The 18,966-nt window shown below is 33.8% G+C and overlaps 3 protein-coding genes across 3 annotated transcripts; all 3 read right to left on the bottom strand.

Moving 5' to 3' along the window:
* Positions 1-11,483: 11,483 nt before the first annotated feature.
* LOC112802765 (carboxylesterase 1) lies at positions 11,484-12,552 on the bottom strand. The gene has a single exon (XM_025846105.3). The coding sequence runs from the start codon at positions 12,538-12,540 to the stop codon at positions 11,590-11,592; it is 951 nt and encodes a 316-aa protein (XP_025701890.1). The 5' UTR covers positions 12,541-12,552; the 3' UTR covers positions 11,484-11,589.
* Positions 12,553-13,405: 853 nt separating this feature from the next.
* On the bottom strand, positions 13,406-14,712 carry LOC112802764 (carboxylesterase 1). The gene has a single exon (XM_025846104.3). The coding sequence runs from the start codon at positions 14,710-14,712 to the stop codon at positions 13,621-13,623; it is 1,092 nt and encodes a 363-aa protein (XP_025701889.1). The 3' UTR covers positions 13,406-13,620.
* A 2,718-nt stretch (positions 14,713-17,430) lies between these two features.
* LOC112799861 (carboxylesterase 20-like) lies at positions 17,431-18,614 on the bottom strand. Its single transcript, XM_025841857.3, has one exon. It carries the CDS (start codon positions 18,595-18,597, stop codon positions 17,608-17,610), a length of 990 nt encoding a protein of 329 aa, XP_025697642.1. The 5' UTR covers positions 18,598-18,614; the 3' UTR covers positions 17,431-17,607.
* Positions 18,615-18,966: the final 352 nt, after the last annotated feature.

The raw sequence follows: 18,966 nt of genomic DNA, 5'->3' as shown, positions 1-18,966 counted from the left end.
TTCCGTCATTCACAATTCATTATAATAATGGTAACAAGTTAGAGTTAGATAACTAAACCATATTCTAAGGGTTAACCAAGAGTTGGAAAGATGGAAGGAATTATACTTTGTTCTTCTAAAATTCATAGTAAAAATATATTACTTCATACTATCAGGTCGTTGAGGAGTGTTGTTAGACGCCAACCTTGATTAGTAAATTTAGTATGACTAATTTACTACCTGCTTAGTATTGAACCTATGGGGTCACACACTAACGAGTGTTATAATCTTTGTTATAAAATTATTTAATTATTATTTTGATTTGATCAAATAAATAATTATATTAATTTAAAATGGAATATTATTATATTCTTTGCTAGCACTAAGAATATAATAATAGTATGATAATTGAGAATATTAAATGAAACTTGAGAATAATTAGTTATTTTATTTCTAAATTTAGATGAGATTCTAACTGATTCTATTTCAAAGTGAATTATGATATGATTCATAAATTTGAAGGATTCAAATTTAGAATTTTAAGATCTAATTTAAATTTGAATTGAGATTCAAATTTAAAATTAGTAACAAATTTCATACTATATATATGTATGCCAAGAGTACAGGAAATACATGAGAATAAAATACAAAGGTTTTATTCCTTTACCTCTACACATATAAATGTATGTGAGCCTGATTCTTGAGAAGAATTTTATGGCGTGCAAAGAGTTGTAAGAGGTTTCTCAATTTAGATCAGATGTCCATTGATCAAAGAATTGACAGCAAAGATTGGTCTCGGTGTAGATACGCATAGCGCCTTCGTACTATCGAAGGAGTAAATGATTTTTACTACACAAATATTTAGATTTGATCTATATTACTCGAATAAAATTTAAGTACAAAACAGATTTTTAGGATTATTTTATTTTCTTTCGCTACGTATTATGAACATATAATAATCCTTCAGGAGGAGAGATGAAGTAGGGGAAAAAATGTAGCGCGCGACGAGAGAGTGGAAAGATAATAAAGTGAAGTAAGGATATAATTGTTTAAAGGATAATTTTAAAACTAAAACAAACCTTAACTTAAGGACGAATTCAAATGAAATAAAATTTAAAAAGAATTTAATTTTTAAATAGTTAGATATTAGGGACCAAAAATAGAACTTATTCTTAACATATGACATTATCATTATTCACATTGCTTTGTTTTTCTTCTATTAATCATTCCTTAGTTTCATTATTATTTTATTGTATATGTACAAAACTATTACTTCTTCAACGTTTAGATGTTAAAATAGACTTTCAATTAATAAGAACTGTTAACTTTTTTGACCTTTTTTAGTTATAATAATTATACTACAGTTAAATTTAAAAGACCAAATTAAAACTAACGTAACAATTATCACGAAATTATTTGTTCAGTTGATAAAAAAAGTACATGATTAATTATTTCTAACACATTTCTCGACCCAAATTCCTTTTTAAGTTTGTTTAATTTTTTGCATAATTGTTAGACTTTTTTTCTTTGCTTATTTGTTTTGTGTTTTTTGGTTTTAAAGTTAACAAAAATCGAACTCATTCAATTATAAAAATTTTGATATCATATTATAAAATTACTTTTAAAAAAATTTAATTAATAAAAAAAATGCCTAACTATAATAAATTTGTATAATGAGGATACCATATGATAGATTAAAACCAGTTGGCATGCATGTAGATACATTAAGATTTTAGAAAAGTGACAAACACTCTCACATGCAGTAGACAATATAATAATTCAAGGACTGGCTATTAGTTGTTAGCAAAGCATGACAAGCGAAATTAAATGATAAATTTGGTAGAATCTTAATTAATTGCGTTGGTATAACTTTAGGACTTTCGTACGTACTTTATTATCAATTGAGAAAACTAAACGACTACATTATATAAAGCATGCATGTAACACCCCAAAATAGGTACCTTACACTTAATTAGTTTTGAGACTACTATAGTATTATTATATCAATCTAACCTAACAAAGTGCAATAATACTAGTGATGATGCCAATTTTGTTTTCTCATTCCTTAAAAGTTGGAAAATAAAAAAATGCTACATTATTTAGAAAAAATATTTGTATAACTTTTTTTGTTTAGTATAATTTTTTAATCTTTAATTATATATAATTATTAAAGATATAACTATTTATGTGTTTTTTTTTTATTAATTTAAAATTTTGGAATAAATAATTTAGTGACATGCATGCTATCATAACTTTTACTTTCCATATTAAAAAAATGAGCATCAAATGATTAAGTAGAGAGGATTCAATGGGAAGTTATAACTTGAACAACTAACCAATATTCCTTAATTATTCAAGTTGTTGATATTGAGAAAGCTGAAGATAAACAAAATTATGCATTGCCATCGCGAAAACCTCGCATTTTTTTTCGATACTTTGTTCTTTCCAAACTTCAAGAGTATTAGTAGTGTTGAATCCCAGGTTCAATTCAATGTCTACCTGATTTTTAAATTAGGATATATTTCAATCACCTTGGTCAAAGAAACTATATACATGCATGTTGTCTATTTATATAAGTGTGCATACAGTGAATTTAGTCTTAGTGTGGTGATACATGTGATTGATTAATCGACCGATAATGACGCTAAGTTATTGATGATGATAAAATTATTTCTAATAAAAAGGATTTTAAATGTATAACTTGTTTAATATAATTGAACTAAGAACACACATGGTTTAGCTATGTATTATTAATATGAACAATTTAACATCATCAGCGTGATAGTGCCATGTTTAAAAACTTGTGAAACACACATACACCCACCACCATCTGGAGTGTTCTTTTTTTTATTATTATTATTTTTTTATTTTCAAGAAGAAAAGCAAAAATAGAAACGAATTTTATTAGAAAATGCATACAGTAGTCTAATCATGCAAAAAAACAAAACTTAGAATGATGAAGCCAAATTAAAGTAGCTCATCCATTTTGAAAGGATGAACTTAGCCGCCATGAACAATCATAGGGAGTTTTAAATTATTAGTTGTTATGCAGTTGATAAGGATAGAAATTGGAAAAGCTTTTGAGGATAAATGGAAGAGAAAAATGCAAATGAACGATGTAATATTATAGTAATTAAAGAAAGCATGCTTATTCCGGTCATATAGAATTATATATACACGTTCCATTTTGTTTCTCTGTGTGTCATGACTCATGAGTCGTGACCTTTGACCTTCACGCCTAGCTCTTATGATGCAATGCATGAGTCCGACCGAAAAGTTTGGACTTCATGGGAATATTTTAAATTATCTTGCACTCCTTAGACAATTTCATAAATATGTCTATTTTGTAATTATATATATTCTAAGGAATTTTTTCCTTTGGAATTCAATTAAATACTATATTTGAATTACAATAAGTTATATATATTAATATATAAGAATTGTTACTATGTAAATTCTGTGTATTTGTTAGTAAAAAATTAATAACTAATGTCTAATCCTATCAAAGTTTTATTCCATGAGGAAGAGGTGGTAATATTTATTCTATGGTATGTTTTTAAGTTTTAACCGACATAGCAAAATTGAATTTTATACTTTTATTCAAGACTGTCATTGGCTAATTAATTAGGTGGGTACTCCCATGAAGATATTATAATTGTCTTCATGTGATGATTTTTCTTTTTGACCTTTAGATGATGGATTGTAGAGTTAGATTTTGATATGTTATAAAAGTGTTGTTTTTATTTGAAGTGTGGCCAAATTAATAAATCACACTTTTATACAAAGCATCTTCATAAAAAGATGTTTTTTACATCTTCATTTGAGTAGCTCCCAATTAATTAATCCCCTGTACTTATTTAAGGGAACTACAATAATTATATATCATCCCACCATGTGGAGAAGCCTTTTTTTTTTTGGATCACCAAGTAGAGAAGTATTTGTTGCCTTCTGTTTGGACTTAGTATGGGCCGGATAGGCCCAACTTTTATTTTTGTCTTTAATTAGATAGAGAAGCTTAGTAGGCCTCGTTTTCTTCTGACTTTGTTTTATTTGAATAAGGCCGAAAATTAACAAAACTGAGACTCTAACCCAAAAACTAAATGGTGGATAGAACATCTATCATACTCCATATTCATAGCGGGTCTATGCTACCAACAGACGATAGTAACATTATCCTGTCTTAGATCAAGGACCAAAAACACACAAAAGAAAGTTAAAGTCTAAGGGTGTGTTTGGAAAATGTGTTGAAAGAGAAAAAGTCTGTTTAAATTTTTTAAAAGTTTTAACTTTTTGTTTGACAAATTTTTTATTCATGAAGGGATAAGTAATTTTACATTTAAAATTAAGTTTACAAAAAGTAACAATTTTGAACTTATGTATTGATCCGGTCATTACAAATTCAACATCATAAATCAGCATTATCACTCATAACTCGGCATTATTCAGATCATTACTCATAAAGATGACGTTATAGTTCGGCAATACAGGCATTAAATCAGCGGCTCAATCATTAAATCGGCCACTTACGTTACAACTCAGCTTAACAGATTGATTCACAAAAATAAAACATTTGACCTAACGTTTCACCTTATTTATTACCCTTTAATACAGGTAATAAAGCATAATCATAACAGATTGATACATTTTCACCTACAGAAAGGTATGATCTCCCATCTAAACGACACATTGAATTCTCAATACTAACTTAAGTTTCGGAGTGCCTTTGCAGGTACACTCCCCCCTATTTCTTGCTCAAAGCTCTACGCGATTGGATAACCTCTTGGAGTAAAAGCTCGGATTATCATAAGGCTAGAAGGTCGGCACCGAAGGAAACAGCTCGGCGTCGATGAAATCCATGAAATCCATACTTTCAGAGCCATGAAATTCATGTTAGAACATATCAACCTTTTCGACAAGTGCTGCAGAAGCCTGATCTGGCTGGCCGACTAGTCAAATGGTCGGTGAAACTATCGGAATTCGATATCAAGTACGAAGGCCGAGCATCCATCAAATCACAGTTTTTGGCCGACTTTATCGCCGAGTTCTCAGTACCAAATATAACTGAAAATTACATCGAATGGTCTTTATACGTCGACGGGTCCTCCAACTCACACGGGTGTGGCGCAGGTATTATACTTGATGATGGTCACGACAACGTCATCGAACATTCCCTCAACTTCTCATTTAAAGCGAGCAACAATCAAAGTGAGTATGAAGCATTAATTGCCGGCCTTAGACTCGCTGCCGACCTTAACATCACCGAACTTAAGGTATATTGCGACTCCTTACTTGTCGTCCAACAGGTAAACAACCTATACCAAGTAAAGGACCCCTTGCTCTCTAAATACCTGGATGTCGTACACAATTTACTTTCAAAATTTACCAAATATGAAATACAGCATATACCAAGGGAGAGCAATGGCCGAGCTGACATTCTGTCTAAGCTCGCCAGTACTCAACCAAATAGGTCATCGCTTTATCAGTCAACACTACTCAATCCAAACATCGAACTAACACATGTCTTAAGTGTAACACAGGAAGCAGATTGGAGATCCCCATACATACAGTATCTTCAGACAGGGGTCTTGCCAGGCGACGTCAAAAATACTCGTCATTTTCGCCGACAAGCCTCCTTTTTTACAATATATAATAATGGCCTATATCGACGGAGATTCTCCTGTCCATTACTAAAATGTCTTTGCAGAATAGAGGCCGAGCTTGCACTTACTGAGGCACATGAAGGGATCTGTGGTACACACCTCGGAGCCCAAAGTCTGTATTCAAAAATCCTCAGAACTGGATTATATTGGCCGACAATACGACAAGATTGTCAGGCAAAAGTCAAAAGCTGTAACAACTGCCAAAAACACAGTCCGATTACACATCTCCCAGCCGAACTCCTACACTGTTCCGAGGTTAGTTGGCCATTCAACCAATGGGGCATAGATATCCTCGGACCCTTTCCAACAGCAGCAGGTCAGGTAAAATTCCTTGTGGTAGCAATTGATTATTTTTCCAAATGGATAGAGGCACAGCCTCTAGCCAAGATTACATCACAACAAATGCTTTCCTTTGTTTGGAAATATATTATTTGTCGATTCGGCATTCCTCGGCACATTATCACAGATAATGGTCGCCAGTTTGCCGATCAAAAATTTACATCTTTCTTGCAGAACTTGAAAATCAAACACCACTTCTCATCAGTCGAGCACCCACAAAAAAATGGGTTAGCTGAAGCCGCAAATAAAGTAATATTACATGCTCTAAGAAAGAAACTAGATGATGCAAAAGGCCTCTGGGCCGAGCTTATCCCAGAGATCATATGGGGATACAATACAACAATTCACTCAACCACAAAGGAAACACCTTTCCGCTTGGTCTACGGCTCAAACGCAATGATACCTGTGGAGATCTCCCAATCCTCACTACGCACAGAACTGGCCGACCTAACTACACAAGACATAGCTCGGCAAACCGAACTTGATCTCATTGAAGAACTCCGATCATCCGCAGCAATCAAACATTTAGCAATGCAACAGCACATTGCCCGTAGATATAACCAAAGACTTCAACCAAGATCTTTCCAAATCCACGACCTTGTACTCAGAAAAACAGAACAAGCTAGAAAACCACCAGCACATGGCAAACTAGCAGCTAATTGGGAAGGCCCTTACAGAGTCACAGAAGTAATCGGCAATGGAGCCTATCGCCTACAAACATTAGAGGGTAAAGATCTCGCTAACACTTGGAATGTATCTTCCTTAAAGTTATATTACAGCTAATACCAGGGACAGGCAAGTACTTTTTTTCCTACTACCAAGATTTTTCCCACAAGGGTTTTGCTTGGAGAGGTTTTAACGAGGCTAGCCTACTTGGGCCTTTAAATTCAAAGGTCTTACATTAATAAATTCCCTTATCCAGTCAATATTATTTGCATTTTATACTTTGCAATTTGTCAAAACTCAAAAAACCAATCGTATTCGGAATCCACATAAAATCATCCATATTAGACACATATCCGATCCAACTCGGCTTCCGATCATTATATCAGACAAATATCCGATCTAACTCAGATTCAAAAAATTCTATCAGATAAATATTCGATCCAACTCGGATTCCAATCATTATATCAGACAAATATCCGATCCAACTCGGAATCTGATCATTATATCAAACAAATATCCGATCTAACTCGGATTCCGAAAACTCTATCAGATAAATACCTGATCTTACTCGGACTCCGATCATTCCAGTCAGACAAATATCTGATCCAACTCGGATTCAAACCCATTCCAATCAGATAAAAATCCGAATAAACTCGGATTTCGATCATTCAAACAGACAAATCTCCGACCTAACTCGGACTCCTATCGTTCAACATATCCGACCTAAGTCAGTTACCAATCATACATACAAAATCCTATCTTAATCAGAATCCGACGATTCAATGAAAACAAATACCCGATCAATACCGGACACTAACACAGATATTATCATGCCTACGAATCGGCATCCAAACTAGACATACTCAGCCACCCTACCACATTTCCATCAAATTTTCATGGTATTTCACCATTTCAAAATCTCACCTAAAATATTTGGCTTCAAAACTAGAAAAACACATACATACCAATATCATATCATTGTCAAAACATGCAGAAACATCATGAATATCAAAGTTTGTTTTTCAAAACACAGAAGCAAAACATAATTTACAAAAACCAAAATCCCAACACAGAAGCAACATAGTTTCCAAACAAAAAACTACAACAATTTCCTATCAAACATTTTCAGCCTCCCCTTCAACATCACCATCATCTTCCACCATGGCTCCATCTTGAACAATCTTCCCCAGATCCATCTGAGACAAATCAACACCAGAAGCGAGAAACTTAGCTTGCTGGCAAGCTCGCTCAAAACCTTCCACGAATGAATCAAGAATCTCAGTTCCCCTTTGCTTCTCAACATCTTTTAACTTCGCCGTCAGCTCTATTACTTTAGCACTCATGCTAGAAAGATCGGCTTCTTTCTTCTTAACATCCTCCACTTCCTTCGAATAGTTATCCTTAATCTCCTTCAGCTCCTTCTCCATTTCTGATAGCTTGCCCTCCAATTCAGCAACCTTTTTACCCTTTAACTCCAGCTCCTCCTTCAAACTCGAATCTTGCTTAACCTCGGCAACCCTTCGATGCTTCTTCTCTCGGCTACGCCCTAAACTGGCAAGCCTAAACCCAATTACCTACAAATAAATAGAAAGAGCACTACCCTCAATATTCCCACTATATATCAAAAACCAGAAACAATAATACAAATACCTGCATATACCGATCTATGGCAACATCGCCAACTTCCTCAGCCAACGTGACATCAGACAAATTTTGACAAATATCATCGGCAACAGTCATATAGGGGTAGTCCTTTCCCCACAACGATGACCCATCACTCTGATCAGTAACATCATGCAATCTCTGTTGACTTTTGAAAAAACTCTGAATCTCCTCAAAAGGAACTTCACCACCATCATCCCCCGAACCTTCCGATAAATCAACAACACTTGTCTTCCTCTTCCTCGCAATGACTTTTCTTCTCCCAGGCTTCGGCTGATTAACTTCGCCAACACCCACAGCCTTCTCTACTTTGGAAGTAGAACCCTCTTTATCAACATTTTTGCTCTTCACCCGAGCTCTCAGAGTAGACGCCGACACCCCTGGATACTTTCCACCTGAAACCATAAAAAACAAATACATTAGAGCTATAGTTCAAAACCCATTAACACAACAATATAAACAAAACTCACCTAAATATTCTACCACAGCCTGCCTATCCTCCTCCTATTTCAGCAAACACCGACAACAACTCTTTTCGGTCAATAAATTCCACCAAGTACTCAATGATACATTCATTCCTTGAACTAATAATCTCCGACCCCAAAATATTCTGAGGCTCCGAACACCACCAAAGTGGAAATCTCTCCCCTAAATGCTCGTCAACATAAAATGGAAACTGCCCTTCAGCACTGGTAACCTTCAAATACATCTGCTTAAAATATTTAAAAGACGACTTATATAGCTTAAAAATAGCAAACCTTGGGGAACTATTCAAATTCACCCATCCTCCTTTCCAGACACCTTTTGCTTGAAAGAAAGAAAAGAACAACTCCACATAAGGAGCCTCCTCCAGAAAATCCATCAAAATTTCAAAACTTCGCAAAAATGCCCATCCATTAGGGTGCAGTTGCGAAGGCGCACAGTTAAGTTGCCTCAAAACCTGACACTCAAATTCACTGAACGGCAACCTCACTTTCAATTCCTCTAACACACAGCTATACATATAGAAAAACTCAAACCCTTCCTCCCTATGAAAAACACGATTGCTAGGAGCACAAGGACGCAGCTCAAAAAAGACCCCCGAACCACCCCTCGCTATTTTACTCTTATCTATCTCTTTCACAGATTCTTCATCCAAGAACAGTAAGCATCGCTTCCTCACATCATCACCCACCCAATCATATGACCAATCAACTTTTTCTTCCTTATCTTTCTCGAAACCCATTTCAACAATAAAGAAGAAGAAGGGAAGTTACAGAGATGAAGAGAAGAAAAGCGTACCTCTTTTGCTCATCCTTTTTCCTAAATGCAACTGATACGCCCAAAACTTTGAACCAAAAACAAACACCCCTTAGACTCCAAAAAGGAATTAAATTTTCACTAAAAACGGTTCTCGAAAACAACCCAATCAGTCATATCAAAAGCCATCAAAAAGCATTGAGAACACGCAAAGCCTGCAGCACACATTAAATTTTTCTCTCTCCTCTATTTATAACACTGCTTACCCATTAAAAACTGTTTAACAAAGCAGATTGAACTGGGGGCTACAACGCATAATCACCCGCCGAACTCTCCAAAAACCGACTTATACACCAACTCAAATGACCGATTTATGCTTCATTAAAAGCTCAACCTGCTTCATTAAAACACTCTCTCAGGCCAAGCTTGGGGGCTATGATCCGGTCGTTACAAATTCAACATCATAAATCGGCATTATCACTCATAACTCGGCATTATTCAGATCATTACTCATAAAGATGACGTTATAGTTCGGCAATACAAGCATTAAATCGGCGGCTCAATCATTAAATCAGCCACTTACATTACAACTCAGCTTAACGGATTGATTCACAAAAATAAAACGTATGACCTAACGTTTCACCTTATTTATTGCCCTTTAATACAGGTAATAAAGCAGAATCATAACAGATTGATACATTTTCACCTACAAAAAGGTATAATCTCCCATCTAAACGACACATTGAATTCTCAATACTAACTTAAGCTTTGGAGTGCCTTTGCAGGTACACTCCCCCCTGTTTCTTGCTCAAAGCTCTACGCGATTGGATAACCTCTTGGAGTAAAAGCTCGGATTATCATAAGGCTAGAAGGTCGACACCGAAGAAAACAGCTCGGCGTCGACTCCTAAAGACTGAGCTCTCTCTCTAGGTATCTATACAAGAACATGTATAATATTCAATATTTATTTATTTTTTATCAATTTTTTTATACATATTATTGTATTATTTATAAAATTTTTATTATTTTTATTTATATGAAATCACTTTTTTTTATTATTTATTATTTTTATTTTTATTAATTATTTGTTTGATATTATATATTTTTATAATTATAATTTTTTGTATTATTCTTTATTATCTTTTTATAATATAATTTATTAATCCTATTAAAACTATGGTAAATTAAACAAAAAAATTAATTATAAATAATAATAATAATAATAATAATAATAATAATAATAAATTATAATATATTAAAAAAGAGTACTAAAAATATATTATATAAAAAATATCATAAAAATTTTTTGATTTATTTTAATCATTACCAAAGTAAATATTTAATTTTTTTTATTATTCTTAGTACTTTCTAAAATTTATATTTTGTTCGTTTTAATTAAAAATATATTTTATCAATTTTTATATGTTATTTTTATTTTAGTATATAAATATTAATTTTATTATAAAATTAATTAATAAGATCTATTTAAATATTTAAATTAAAATAATAAGATAATATACAAAAATTATTTAAGTTGATGTTTATTTTAATAATTTTTTATTTAAAAATAATTTTAAGTAGTAAATTCAAATAACATTTATTTTAGTATAATCAATTTTAATATAAAGATGGTCAAACATAAATCATCTTAACACAAACTTATTTTTTATTAAAATCAAAATTACAAAATTAATTTATACAAACTCTCATTTATAAATTATAATCCAAACACATATTAAGGCCAATTTAAATGACCATGCGAATAGTTGAGACTTATGACTAGCTGAATTTACATAAGTGTATTCTTTTGGATAATTAGGTCTTATTCTATACATCTTCCCAATTTTATTTTTACTACATCAATGTTTAATTTTGTTGAGAAACTAATCTTTGAACTAATAATTAAAAAATAATGAAAAAAATTCTATCCATACAACATTAACTCAAACAAATATTATTATTTAAAAACAGTAGAAATATGTCATTTTTTTTTTTTGGAAAAGAAAATACAACACGCATTATTTATTAGCCCTTAAAAGCTCTCTTATGAGGACATGAAATGTTTGATCAAGCGAATGAGTGTTTTTGCTTTGTTGGGGTCCGTCAACTCTATGCCATGGCACCCCTCTTCCTCAAAATCACTCACCACACAAACACCCTTTTCCTCCAACACCTTCACAAGCTCCCTATCACGGTCAACAAGTGGGTCCCCACCGCACCCACTAACCATCACTCTCCACCCCTGATCCCTCACCTTCTCAACCCTCCAACCATCCACAGCCGTCAGATTGCAATACTCATGATCACGGTCAGCCCCAACGGGCAGCGCCAGCTCCCACATCAAATCATTATCCGACAAAGGAAGAACCGCATCATTCTCGAGCCTCAATTCTGACTCGGTCCTCTGGGTCCCACCAATGTACGGCTGACGTAATATCATCCCTTGGATTTTCAACGGCTCAAGATCACCTACCTCTCCTGAAGCTATACGTAGACCCGCGTAGTACGCTATCGTTGCCCCAGCACTATTTCCCATCAAATAACACCTCGAGTAATCAACGTGTTTGGTCAACCATTCGTCCTGGCTGGATTTAATCCAATGAAAAGTTTCGACAGCATCGTCATATGCAGCCGGTAATCGGTGCTCCGGCGCAAGGCGGTACTCGACGGAGGCGACAACGGCGGCGGCGCCGTCCGCGATGTTTACACAGAAATCATGGAATATGGTGGAAGCTGCACTTGATGTGACAAAGCCACTACCATGAAAGAAAACAATAAGTGGTAGCTTCTTGTTATCGTTTGTTCCTTGTTTGGGTAGGAACAAGCGGAGCCAGGTGTCGTTATGAGGGTTGATGGTGAGGTCTTTGGAGAGAACGGTAATGGAGAGGGTGCGGTCAGATTGGGGTAGTGAGCGTGACTCCGGTTTGCGCAACAGAGTGAGGGTTCCGTCTGGTTTTCGAATGATTTTCATGTGCTCTTCGCTGTGATCGGACATGGCTGTTTTCTCTTCTTTTTCTTTTTTGGAGTTATGGATGCTTTGAGAGTATGGAGTTTCAAGCCTTTTTAATTTATATCAGTAAAGGCGTGGAGAGCAAGAATAATACAGGGAGAATACACAACTTGCTGTTTTTATATTCATATTATGAAGCAACTTGTCCTGCACAGTCAACAATTTTGACTCCATTTTGAATCTGAATTTCTCATTAAATTTCTTCCTTTAGAAGATGTGCTTCATTTCTCAGAAAAAAAAAATAGTCTAATTGACATATACAAAAGTAAGAATAATTTTGTTAGAAATTTTTCCATTAGAATTTAGACTTCAAATTTTAAATACTAAAACCCTTAGTTTAAAGGTATACAAAAATATACAAATATTATCCCTCAGAATATCAACCCTATATATGTATAGGTTTGAATCAATAATGTTTAGTCGTTTAGAAACATATATACTTAAAATTGAAAATACAAATCAGAGAGAAATTAAGTAGGGAAGAGCTATAACTCTAATAGGTAAAATATTTTTTTTTTTAATTTATCAACAAATTTAAAAATATTTTTAAATTTTAGTCTAAAATTTTTTTAATTTACATCAAATGCATCTCTAATAGCTAATTTTTTAAAAAATTTAAAATTAATTCAATAATAATTTTACAATGACAACCTTTAATATAAATAAATTAGTCTTAATTGTCAAGCATTATTATTAGATTGATCTTACATTTTTAAAAAATTTAATTATTAAAAATACAATTGATACAAATTAAAATCATTTGAACGAAATAAAAAGAAAATAAAATTTAACATTTTTGACAAATTTTTAAAAAAATATATAATTTATCCATTCTAATAATAAAATCCGATTTAAATGAATTAGTTTAACTTTTGTCCGAACATAGTATTGAAGAAACACTTGTCGATCGAATGCGTACACATGAGATAGGCACCAAATGTACCAAATATAATTTGACAACTCCAATTAAAGCAACAAAAAGCACTAATCATATGCTACATTAATCATAATTCAGAATAATAAAGCACCTACATAGACATATAGTTGGCATTATTGATTAATCAATCAATACCTACTAGAAATAAAATTTTTCACTACCTCATATAGTTGCTTGGCTTTGAAGGTATCAGTATCTTGCACCCCATGGTAATCCCCTGCTGTGAAATGGCCCACCACTTTCACACCTTTCATCTCCATCACCTTCACCAGTTCCATCTGACGGTCCACAAGTGGGTCACCGCCACATCCGGTCACCAGTACCCGCCACCCAAGCCGTCTAATCATTTCAATTTTCTTAGGACCATCTCCCACCGTCGGATTACAATACTCATGATCACGGTCAGCCCCAACGGGTAACGACAATTCCCACAACGCATAGTTATTACAAAGTGATAAATGAGGCTCATTGGCCAGCCTCATTTCTGAACCGGTCATTTGGGTCCCACCAAAATAAGGCTGAATTAATATAAGCCCTTGGATCTTGGGAATTCCTAGATCATAACGACTACCAGTAGCGACTAAACGTAGACCTGCGTTGTACGCTATGTTCCCCCCAGCACTACTACCAACTAAAAACACATTGGACAAATCAGCATAGTACCTCAGCCAATCATCTTCTTCCTGATTAGTTTTGATCCAGTGCAGCGCCTCCACAGCATCTTCATAGGCTGCAGGGAGTCTATGTTCCGGTGCTAGACGGTACTCAATGGACGCAACAACCGCAACGACGTCGTTTGCCATGTTGAAACAAAATTCATGGAAAATGGTGGATGATGCGCTGAGGAATATGAATCCGCCACCGTGGAAGAACACCAGTAACGGAAGCTTGGAGTTCTGATCCAGTGTTTCCCGGGGTAGGTAGATCCTCGCCCATGTGCCCTTTGATTTGTTGATGGGGAGGTCTTTGGAGAGAACCTTGGTGGGGAGGTTGGGATCTGGTGCAGGAGGGCTCTCTGGAGGCATGGACCCGCGCCTGAAGCTGCCGTTTTTGTTCAATACGAGGTTGAGTTGTTTGTATGGATTCTTATTGCATAGTTTTGGTGGTGGTGGTGATGTTGGGAATGTGGTTGATTTTGCAATTAAGAGATAGTAGCTTAGGGAAAATACTATTAATGTTATCCAAAAGCATTTTGAGCTTGGAGAAGAAAAGAGGGGCATGGCTGAATATACTACATACAAAACTATATGATGAAGGAGCTACTGAACTCAATGGCGGAAGATACAATATCCTATCATATTCGCGTTTTTGGGCCTCACCCTCATGTGCCAGCTAGTGGACAAAATATTTCTAAAGTATGAGGTGGAATTCAATATATATTGAAACACCAAATGAATTATTTATATAGAAATATAGAAAATATATTAAAAATCCCCTGATTTATAACAGAGGGAGTATGTATTACGAGATGGTTTTGTTAGTAAATATTGTTGGGCATGGATTAATATTTAATAGTGATGCTCAGAATAAGTTTGTTACGAGAATGGGTAGAACGTCTGCTTCAAATTAATATAATAGTGACTCGTTAGCAGATCGACTTGAAGATCCTAGCTTTTTGTTAACTGCCAAGTGCTATGTTGCAGCTTCTGCAAGGATGGGACTTTAGTTTGGTAAAACCGTAAAAGTGGGAAAAAGAAAAGAAAATATATATGCTTTTTGTTTTTATAAAAGATTAGTTGTGTTTAAGTTGGTATTTATTATTTAATTAAGCTATTAACTTAAATTTAAAGGTAGAGATGAAGATTGAACAAATAAAACTAAAGTGAATGAATAATACGTTTTATAAAAATGTTATTTGTACACTAAAATCAATCATCAATATATTTGTGTATAAATACATGTGTGATTTAATTTATTTTTATCGTGTATTTATATTACGATAAATATTTTATACTGAAAAATTATTTTAGTGGCTAATTTTAATGTGCATATAACATAATCCTACATTTTAATCAACACGTAAATTACATATTTCAAAATAAGATACTAATTAAGTTCATATATATAAGTAACATTACACTTGATTAAAAATAAGATTTAGTCTTCAACATATATTTTTATGAGTTTAATTTTAATTTATTAATAATTATGTCAAATATTTTATTATTTATTTTTTTTATAATTATTTATGTTGTTAATGTAAAAAATTATAATAGTAATCAGTGACTAAGAGAATGAGGGTTGAATCTTAGCTCCTTTTTTGCTGAATATTAATTGCCACTTTTTTAAAAAAAAATTAAGAGATATTTCTGCTTTTGTCTCATAACAAGTCAAGAGACATTTTCTTTTTATCTCGTAATGAGTTAAGAGATATTTTTTATTTTTGTCTCCAACGCAACAAAAACAGAACATGAGTAGAAGAGAAAGAGAGAATCACACTCAAAAGTATTTTGATTTAGCTGCTAAATGCAATGCAGCTTACATCCAGTCTCTATCACAATTGTGACGAAATTTCACTATAATCATTAGATTAGATACACCAATTCTTTCCTAGAATCTACCAAATCCTATATGGGATAAATTCAGATTCTATCCCCAAATCTGAACTTGATTTGGACTCCTACCAAACTTTTAACCGCAAAGTGCTAACTCAACTTGCAAGGAAATCTCCACAGGATCATGAAACACAATAAACAGATGTACAAAGAAATTTTGAGACATCTATAGCTTTTTCTTTAATTTTATTCACTGTCTTTTTTCTCTAACTGATTTTTTCTTACAAACCTCACCATGTTTGTCTTTTACCGTGAGACTCAAACAAACAAAACTAAAGAAAAAAACAAAATGAAACTCATTGAAGGAGAAGAACTCCGTTAGCTTCAGGTAGCTATGAGAACTTGTGATTTCTCTCCCTGTCTCAACCCTTGGCCGTTCACCCTTATTATAGAAGAGGAAGCTTGCAAAGTTGAAACCGGTTCAACCAAGCTAGCAACATCTTCTCCAACCCAAAGGCAGTTGCGGTTCGAACAGAGAGAAGAGAGAGGAAAAACCGAAACAAAACCAACATACATGTACCTCTCTCAACCCTTCTTATCAAGTTCTTTCACTTTGAGCCTTGATCTTGAATTTAGCTCCAAAAAGGAATTCTGACCCTTGATGAACCTCTGATCCTTGATAGCTCCAAAGTTTCCATTTTTTCTTCTTCCTATCTTGTAGCTTTGGAAGCTATCTTCTTTTTTTGATAGACAAAAACGGAAATGAGCTTTTGACAATGAGATCTTATTTTCTTATGAATAAAAATAGAAACGAGTTTTTACAACTGAAATCTTATTCTCTGATAAAGGTAGATCATTTCTTTTTTTGGTATGGAAGATCTTAAAACTCTTTTTAAAATTTTGTTTTTGATGGTAACAATTTAGTCATACCCTATTTCAGATCTTCCTTTTTTATAGACTTTCTTTATTATAGCCTTTTCTTCTTTCACATGCCACTGTTAACTTTTTTTTTTATAGCTTTTTTTTTTTTCCTTCTAGTTGACAATGGAAAACAAAAGAAAAAAGAGAAAAAAGAGACAAAGCATTCATTGTAAAATTAACTTAATTTAATTTTATGTTTCAGTTATCTATGCAAGCAATTAATTCATTTGAATTTTAAATTTTATTTTACAATTAAGTAAGTAACCATATCTTTGTTCAGAGTCTTTCTCTCTTCCTTCAATTTGGACCAAGGTTTGTTGGTCTAGGGAGAAAATTTATTTTGGATTGTGCACATGTTTTTTGGTCCAATTAGCTTTTGTTTTCCCTTTAAATAATTTTAAATAATTTAGTCATATAGTATGAAATATTTTTACACAAAGACACATTTTCATCATAATGAGCTTATATTTTTTTTTTGTTCAAAATTAATTTTGCACACTAATAAACACATTAACCAAACAATTTGAAGCAAATAATAATTTTATAATTTTTTAATTAATATATTAATAATGTTTGATCATCATAATAATTCAAATTTTCCAAACTCAGCAGATTAGTTATTTTTTACATAAAATTACATAATTGTAAAATGTGTAAATTTATTTTACATTCACCATAAATAAAAATTAGATTCTATATTTATATATCTATGAAATCTTTTATTCGAAGGAAGAATTTCTCGTTGCTTGGATCACCATATGCAACCCCATGATGGCCTTCTCCAAAGTGATCGACAACCTCAACACCTTTTCTTCTCAACATGGCCACCAACCCCACCATGCGATCAATCATAGGGTCCCCATAACATCCCAAAACAAAGACCTTCCATCTCAGCCGTTTGATCTCTTCAAAACACACATCATCATCCACCACCGTTGGATTGCAATACCAGTGGTCCCTCCCTGCACCCTCAGGCAACGCCAGCTCCCACATAAGATCGCAGTTCCCAATAGGCAGAACCGGATCGTTGACCGACCTCAACTCAGACTCAGTCCTCTGGGACCCACCGAAAAACGGATGGTGCAATATAAGCCCTCTGATCTTCAAAGGGTCAAAGTCAAACGAATTAACGGTTGTGGACACAAGTAGCCCTACATGGTAAGCAATGTTCCCTCCCGCACTAGAACCCATGATGTAACACTTAGAAAAATCAGCATAGTCACGTACCCATGTTTCATCGGTGGTTCTTAGCCAATGCAAGGCCTCCACGGAGTCGTCGTAGGCCGCAGGCAGCCGGTATTCCGGGGCAAGACGGTAGTCAACGGAAGCGATGACGGCGGAGAGTTGGAGTGACATGTTAGAGCAGAAGTCATGGTTGATGGTGGAAGAAGCACTTGTGTATATGAAACCACCACCATGGTAGTAAACTATAAGAGGGAGCTTTGTTGAGTTATTTTGATTTTGAAGTGCCTTTTTGGGTAGGAATATGCGTACCCAAGTTTTGTTTTTAGGATTTAGAGGGAGATCTTTGGTCAGAATAGGGTTTATTAGGTCTTGTGTTGGTGGAGTTGTTGGATATTGAATGATCCTTGTGATACTTCCATCTTGGTTTCGAACTATGCCAAGGTTTTTCAAAGGATCGTCGATGGTTAATGGCGATGAAGCTGATTTTGATAGAGGATGAGACATTTTATGTTAAGTCAATAATGGGAGTTATTGGAGATACATATGAACATATATAGGCATAATTAATAGTGTAATTCAATAGTAATTTTAATCAATGTATTATATAATTAATAAAAATATATAATTTTAAATCTAGTAATTTGAGTTGATAGAGTACGCAGCTAATTTTTAATCATAAAATACACTACCATTATTATCTTCAGATTTAATTAATGAGCAATGCTAGGGGATCAACAATTTTTGTAATTGTTAGCCATCAACTAACTATTAATGATGATTTGATGGTGTGAGATTTCATCCAATGGCTCATTTTCCTCTGTTGATTACATACTGGCCAAAATTCAATAAAACTGCTGGTCTCCTAGACTTTTC

The sequence above is a fragment of the Arachis hypogaea genome, chromosome 5 (assembly GCF_003086295.3).
Source record: "Arachis hypogaea cultivar Tifrunner chromosome 5, arahy.Tifrunner.gnm2.J5K5, whole genome shotgun sequence".
NCBI classification, from domain to species: domain Eukaryota; kingdom Viridiplantae; phylum Streptophyta; class Magnoliopsida; order Fabales; family Fabaceae; genus Arachis; species Arachis hypogaea.
Note: the sequence above shows the minus strand (reverse complement) of the source record. Positions and strands in the feature narration are given on the sequence as shown.